This window comes from Salpingoeca rosetta, assembly GCF_000188695.1.
Source record: "Salpingoeca rosetta unplaced genomic scaffold supercont1.22, whole genome shotgun sequence".
Lineage (NCBI taxonomy): Eukaryota > Choanoflagellata > Craspedida > Salpingoecidae > Salpingoeca > Salpingoeca rosetta.
The window spans coordinates 966,964-973,944 of record NW_004754912.1 but is presented as its reverse complement, the minus strand read 5'-3'; the positions used below and the strand labels follow the sequence as shown (position 1 = coordinate 973,944).

The window sequence follows — 6,981 nt, the reverse complement described above, 5'->3', positions numbered from 1 at the left end:
ACACACACACACACACACACACACACACACACACACACACACACAAACGACGCGCACACACACACACACACACACACGCACACACACACACACAAAACAGCTGCTGGAGGCGCACCTTGTATCCCTCGTCGGTGATACGCCATGCGCAGTCGCCCTCGCCGTTGAAGAAGCGAATCGGCGTCCAGCTCGGGTGGTTCGCGTGCGCGGCAAACTCTCCAGTGCCGCAAGTGGCATGCGATGGCGGGCTCGTCTCTGGTGAGAAGTCGTCGACACAAGTGTGTGTGTGTGTATATGTGTGTCGGATGTTAACAACCACAGGTTGGTGGAGGGGGTGTGGCGAGTGGACTTGAGCAGCACACACACACACACACACACACACACTCTCTCTCTCTCTCTCTCTCTCTCACACACACACAATCCACACATACACACACACACGCACAACACAGGCATATTCACAAAAGCATACGCTCTGATCTGCAACAGCGGTTCGGGTTCGTCAGCACTCACGAGGGCGCTCGTAGAGACGCGCGTCTGGGTTGGTCACATAGGCCGAGCCAGCCTCTGCAATGGTCACATTCTTGTAGTAGCAGCTCGCGCCGGACAACGTGAAGGACTTGCACTGCAAACGCGAGTAGCAGGGTGCACGCGTGTTTGTTTGTTGTTTGTATGTTTGTTTGTTTGTATGTCATTTGTTTGTTAGTTTGTTTGTTTAGGTGCGTGTGAGTGAAGGGAAGCCATGACCCACAAGATGCACCAAATACAAGACAAAGGAAGCAAGCCAGCAAGCAAGCAAGCGAGGGCGTCCCAATACGCAGAAGTGATGGCTCGTTTCAAAACAGGACGCGATGGCCAGGAACGAAACACACAAGCAATACAACAAGCAAGTAAACACGTCAAGCAAGTGGCAACAACCCAAACAGAGGTCCGTGGTTGTCGCAGGCGCATGTGAAGGACAGCTCACCTCGTCGTTAGCAAGGCAGAGCTGGGCGCACTTCTCTGCGCCTTCGTTGGAGCTGGAGGAGAAAAGTGTGAACCCTTCAATGTCGTTCTCGGTGTGCGGCACAAACTGGTTCAGCAGGTTCAGCGACTGGGCACCGCTCAAGACAGTCACCAGCATGACAACCGCTATTGCGGCCGTCGCCGTGGCCACCCGCATCATGGCTTGTCAATGGCCAACCGACCAAGCAACCAACCGTCGACTCAAACGAATGTGTGATTTGTGAGTCAACCAAAAGCTCACAAAACACAAACAACAAAGCAGCGCGCAACGACCACAGGCGAAGGAAGACCCGCAATTGTGTTTTGATCGTGTGTGCGTGGGGGGGCAGCCACTTGTTCAGCCAGCCCAATGCAGTACACCTGTGGGTGGCAATAACACCACCGATCAATCGATGGGGAGCGATGGACAGGGAGGGAGTGGGGATTGCAGTTGGCGAGCTGGTTCGTTGTGTCGTTGGAGCAGCGTGGCAATATTGTGAGGAGGAAGAGAGAGAGAGAGCTGTTGGTTGGAGGTGCGCAATTCGTGTTGTGTGGCGTGTTTTGGCTTGACGACTGAATTCAGTCGCAATGATGTTGGGCGCTTGTGTGTGTGTGTGTGTGTGTGTGTGTGTGTGTGTGTGTGTGTGTGTGTGTGTGTGTGTGTGTGTGTGTGTGTGTGTGTGTGCACGCTTACTCACACACACACTCACACTCACACTCACACACTCCATTGCGTTCATGTCAGTCATTCCAATAGTTACGCGACAGCCTTGGGCACCAAGCAAGCAATAAAAAGCACAGTGTTTCATGCACACACCCCTTGTCTCTCTCTCTCTCTCTCGGTTATATACGTGCACACAAATATATTATGCAGGCTGCCTACACCAGTGTCTTGGCGGCGTTGCGGCTCTGCTTCTCCAGCCATTCGGATATGCTCTGTGTGTGTGTGTGTGATTGTGTGTGTGTGATTGTGTGTGTGATTGTGTGTGTGTGTGTGTGTGTAGCTATCACGAGCTCCATCTTCCATCAGGTCCATCCCTCCCCCCTTCCACCTCTCACACCAACCCCTGACCTGGAGCTGCTTGCGGGCGTCGGGGGATGATGGATCACTTCGCACAGCCTCACGCAGGTGATGCAGGCACTCGTCCTGACGGCAAGCACAAACCGGTGGAGAGGAGCGAGTGTGTGGTGTGTGTTTGTATGAGTGTGTGTGTGTGTTTGTATGAGTGTATGTGATTGTGTCACTGGAGCGTGAGCACATGAAAAGGAGGTCGCCGCAACCATCTTAGCGAGAGCGCGTCATCATGAAGCCAAACCGCCCGCGCTTCCCCAAAAGCAGCAGAACACACACACACACACACACACACACACACACACACACACACACACACACACACACACACACACACACACATGTGCGCGCGCCCAAAACACATGTCGCGTGCAGCGCGTACATATCGCTTAAGGTGAAAGAGCGCTGTTCCCAGATTGAAGTGCGCCTTGGAGTAGTCGGGGTTCAGATCCACGGCGCGCCTGGTGTTGCGATACGTGCGTGTGTGTGTGCATGTGTGTATGTGTGCGTATGTGTGTCTGTGACGTTTCATGGAATGTATTACTGCCAACTGGCTCAGCGTCCATCCGTGCATATACACAAGCGTGCAATTACCACGACCATCCATTACCACCACCATCCATTGCCAGCGCACCTGAACCACTTGCTCGCCTCCTCGTTGTTGTCCTCTGTCGCAAAGACAACACCGACACCGTTGGCCGTGTTCGCATCCCGATTGTCAAGCTGTTTGCGGCGCATATGTGCATGCGTATGTGTGTGGGGCATGTGAGCGTGTGTGGGGCATGTGAGCGTGCATGTGTGCATGTGAACGTGAATGTGAGTGTGCGTAAATGTACACGAAACGCAGAGGTGGTGGGTCACAACGTCAGAAGCGCACAGCTGCGGGTGTGTTGAAGAACATACACAAATGCAAACACACACGCATACACATACACAATCCACAGCACTCACACACACACACACACACACACACACACACACCACCACCACCGCATTGATCATGCATATCACCTGCCACGCCTGCATGAAGAAATCGTGGGCGCGATCGGCCCGCTGCTGGTGGAAGTGGAGAGCGCCGAGGTGCTGCCGGAGACGGACAGATGTGCGCGTCGGGTCGTTCTTGGCGACGCCGCGCAGCAGCATGGCCTCTGCCTCCGCATGCCGCCCCTGCAAGTGGTGGTGGCGGTGGTGGCGGTGGTGGTGAGCGCGAGCGTGAGCGTGGTGAGGTTGATGCGTGATGAGAACGTTATCGAAAGGACACTGCACTCCCATGCCCCTCTGTTCTCAGGGACACCTTGTCAACCACTAATCACACACACACACACACACACACACACACACACACACACACACACACACACACACACACACACAGCACAGCACAGCACACCAGGTCGTTGAGGAGGATGCCGTAGTTGAGCTCTGCGGCGGCGTCGGTGCTGTTCGGGTTCAGTGCCAGCAGAAACGCTGACTCAGCATCTTTCAACAGCTGCACACGCGCCTGCTCGCTCACTCCGCCTTCACCTGCCCTCTGTTCAGGCACATCATAGGCACGGGTGTGTACACAACACAATACAACACAACACGCAACAAAGCACACAACGTACGTGTAGTCGTTGGCCCAGGCAGCACTGCGCGCGAGCGTGAGAGTGGCGAGGAAAGCAAGAAGAGCAACACCACCGGCAGCGACTACAGAGCGCGGTACCCGACACGATAAAGCGTGGGCCGCAACCCCCACCAGCACAGCAAATCCGAGGCTGGGATGAGGATGTGGTGGTGGCGGCGAGGCGTGTGAGGGGTGTGAGGAACGTGAGGGGTAGGTGCTGCATGTGTATGTATGTGCATGTGGATATAAACGCAGGCATTGACTAAAGCAAAACAGTGCCTTGAAGTCTTAACAAAGTGCACGCACAATGCAAACACCACACCTCACACCACACACTGTAACACAACCCCGCCCCGCCCCCACCTCGGAGTGAAGAGAACGCGTTCAGCAACGACAAAGCCGACGTTGAAGAGGAGATTTGACGCCGGGAGAAACGCGATGATCAGATACAGCAGCGCCGACGCCGCCCAGAATTGCGGTGTGCATGTGACGGCGCGTGATGTAGATTGTGCTGCCGGTGCTGGTGATGATGGGTGATTGAGGAAATATGGTGGGAGTCGTGTCAGCATGAGAAAGGCGTTGTGCTGCTGCGAGCGGTAAATGATGGCCACTGCAGAGAAGGATATGGCACGCAAAGTTGCACATATGCACACACACACGCACACATGTACGAACACACATACACACCTACACAACGACACACCTCCACACCTACACATACATACACATGTACGAACACACATACACATGTACGAACACACACATACACACCTGTTGTCCGCATTGCCCAGGTGGCAATGGCCAATATGGAGCTGTAAACAAGGCCGGTGTGAACATTGCGGACATCCGTCCATGAGGTGATGAGAGGGATGCTGCTGTGCGACCAATCGTGACACAGGCCCAACGGCCACAGAAGGGACTTGGCGTTGAAGGCAACGTAATAGTTCATGGTGAGCGCGCGCGACAGCCACGTCGGCGCATATGCGGCTGGAATTTCGTGTGCGGTGAACGGCGGCTTCTGGCCATGCATGATGACGAGGCGAAACGCAAGCAGGCACACGGCCACCACGGCGCACGCCACCAGCTGCAGGCGCGCTGTGTTGATGCCTGTGCCTGCCTTGGTCGTCGCACCAGTCACCTTGCCTTCCTTGCTGTTTGTGGTGTTGTTGGTGTTGGTAGTGTGTTTGAGTTTGGTGCTGCTGTGTTTGGGTGTGCCGTGTTGCTGGAGACGCTTGAGCTTCTTGCTGCCGGCTGCGTCAGTGGCTGCCGTTGACGCGAGCGGGAGCAATGACCACAGGGCAAGCAGCGGGTTGCTGGTGTTGCACGTGGTGATGGTGTCAATGCCACAAGCAACACCAATGACGATGATGCCCTGCTCCTTCGACAACATGGCCAGCGTGGCCAGTGCCGTAAACAGCGAAAACCGCCACACCCGTTTCCATCTCGGCATCAGCACGCCAGAACTGTGTCGGGGGTGCATATGTGTGTGTGTGCGTGCGTGCGTGTGTGTGTGTGTGTATGTGTGTGTATGTGTGTGTGTGTGTGTGTGCGTGTGTGCGTGTGTGTGTATGTGGGTGTGCGTATACATGCGTGTGTGTGTATGCGGGTGTGCGTGTGTGTGTCAACGGGTGAAGGGATGCTTGAGCGGAGCACGTACATTTGATATCCACGCATGACTGCGTGAGCCAAGTGTACAGAGAAGCACAGACACACACACACACACAGCCAATCAAACTTACGGTGGATAAGTCAGCCATGCCAGCAGCAGAAACGTTGCAGACAGCACCTCTGCCAAGCCCACAGCAGAACAGACCTGAACCAGGGTGGTGGCATGGCGTAAGTTGCACAAGGTGAGGATCAAGACGAAACACACACACACACACACACTGTCGTACACACACTGTCACGCACGGTCACACACACGCACGGTCACACACACAACACACACACACACAACACGTTTGCGCACACACACACAACACACACATGAACACGTCCTTCCCTCCCGCCTCACTCTTCTCACTGGACGTACAGCTTCTGTGTGGATTGGATGAACGACAAACACGAGGGAAGCCACGAGCGCTGGGAAGCTGGGCAAGTGAAGCTTTAGTTTGAGCGCAAGGTGGGCGAGGGCACACACCAGAGCGTTCAACACAACGCCAGCCAGGTGAAAGCCATACGGATCACGTGCACCGCCAGACAGCGTGACGATTGCCTTGTAAAAAAGCACGGTGACGGGGCGATATGACTTGTGGCTGCGTGGGTCGTCCATCCCGTTCCTGTCAACCATGTGGGGAATGAGGTGAAGAATGATCGACCAGTAGACTACACACGCACACACGCACACGCACGCACCACGCACGCACATGCACGCACACGCACACGCACGCACACGCACGCACACGCACGCACACGCACGCACACGCACGCACACGCACGCACACGCACACACGCACGCACACGCACACGCACACGCACACACGCACGCACACGCAAACACGCACGCACACGCAAACACGCACGCACACGCACACACGCACACACACACACCCCCAGAAGTCGTGGAAGAAGAGGGTCGTCCATGGGGTTGATGACTTCAAGTCCGGATTCTCCACAACACCACGTGCATCATCAAAGGTGAACTCATATGCGGTGCTTGGCCAGTACAAGGCCAGTGACACGCCTGCGACAAGCACCAGCTCTGCCACTACACCAGTGTGCCGAAGCAAATGCAACATTATCGTGACACGACGCATGCCGATGTGAGAGGCCACCATCCACTCAGTCACATCGGCACACAACGGCAGAATCACAAGAGCAAGCAACAACCGATTGACCACCACCACCACCACACAACGACGTCAAGGCTTACAGATTGGCAGAACGCATGTTCCCGTGCATTGCTGGGCTGCGTGCAGGTCACAAACGTGCTTCTTGCGCGTCATGTTTTGCGTTTGTCCGTGATGCGTGTTTAGTGCCGTTTTCGTTTTCAAAGACGTTTGTTGGAAGACTTCCAAGATAGTGCACAGCTAGCGCATTCCGCCACGCAGCAGAAAAACTTGTGTACATTTTGCTTGCAAGCACCAGCCAATGTTGTTGTCGATCGCGCACCTGCACGCACATGCGTGGCATGCACGACCCACCGCGTGTCCAACAACACACAACAAACCACCCGCCATTGTTTGTTGTTCCTTTCCCAAGAACAAAGCGTCAACAAAGACAGCCGTTCGTTCGTCTGCGCGCTCGTCGTGGCTCGCTTGTGTTGTGGTCGCGACCGCACTGCTGTTGGCTGCCAACGCTGGCACCTCCCACGCCGCTCTTG

The 6,981-nt window shown here is 55.3% G+C and overlaps 3 protein-coding genes across 3 annotated transcripts in view; 1 reads left to right on the top strand and 2 right to left on the bottom strand.

The window, feature by feature from the left end:
- PTSG_07449 (uncharacterized protein) overlaps positions 1–1,546 on the bottom strand; it is a 6,812-nt gene extending 5,266 nt beyond the window's left edge. The window contains exons 1-3 of the mRNA XM_004990897.1: positions 965–1,546; positions 511–622; positions 116–252 (exon numbers count right to left, since the gene is read on the bottom strand). Of these exons, the coding sequence (XP_004990954.1) occupies positions 116–252; positions 511–622; positions 965–1,162 (447 nt within the window). The 5' untranslated portion in view covers positions 1,163–1,546. The remainder of the gene's footprint in view (positions 1–115; positions 253–510; positions 623–964) is intronic.
- Positions 1,547–1,715: 169 nt separating this feature from the next.
- On the bottom strand, positions 1,716–6,397 carry PTSG_07448 (uncharacterized protein; the record flags this gene model as incomplete). The annotated part of the gene is made up of 12 exons (XM_004990896.1): positions 1,716–1,917; positions 2,054–2,128; positions 2,436–2,514; positions 2,688–2,776; positions 3,065–3,220; positions 3,444–3,584; positions 3,759–3,810; positions 4,023–4,179; positions 4,431–5,122; positions 5,399–5,472; positions 5,692–5,938; positions 6,210–6,397. The coding sequence occupies 12 exons, from the start codon at positions 6,395–6,397 to the stop codon at positions 1,861–1,863; spliced, it is 2,007 nt and encodes a 668-aa protein (XP_004990953.1). The 3' UTR covers positions 1,716–1,860.
- A 342-nt stretch (positions 6,398–6,739) lies between these two features.
- Positions 6,740–6,981, top strand: part of PTSG_07447 (uncharacterized protein) — a gene marked incomplete at its 3' end in the record, with an annotated part of 4,591 nt that continues 4,349 nt past the window's right edge. The window contains exon 1 of the mRNA XM_004990895.1: positions 6,740–6,981. This exon is cut by the window's right edge and continues 44 nt beyond it. Within this exon, the coding sequence (XP_004990952.1) occupies positions 6,750–6,981 (232 nt within the window). The 5' untranslated portion in view covers positions 6,740–6,749.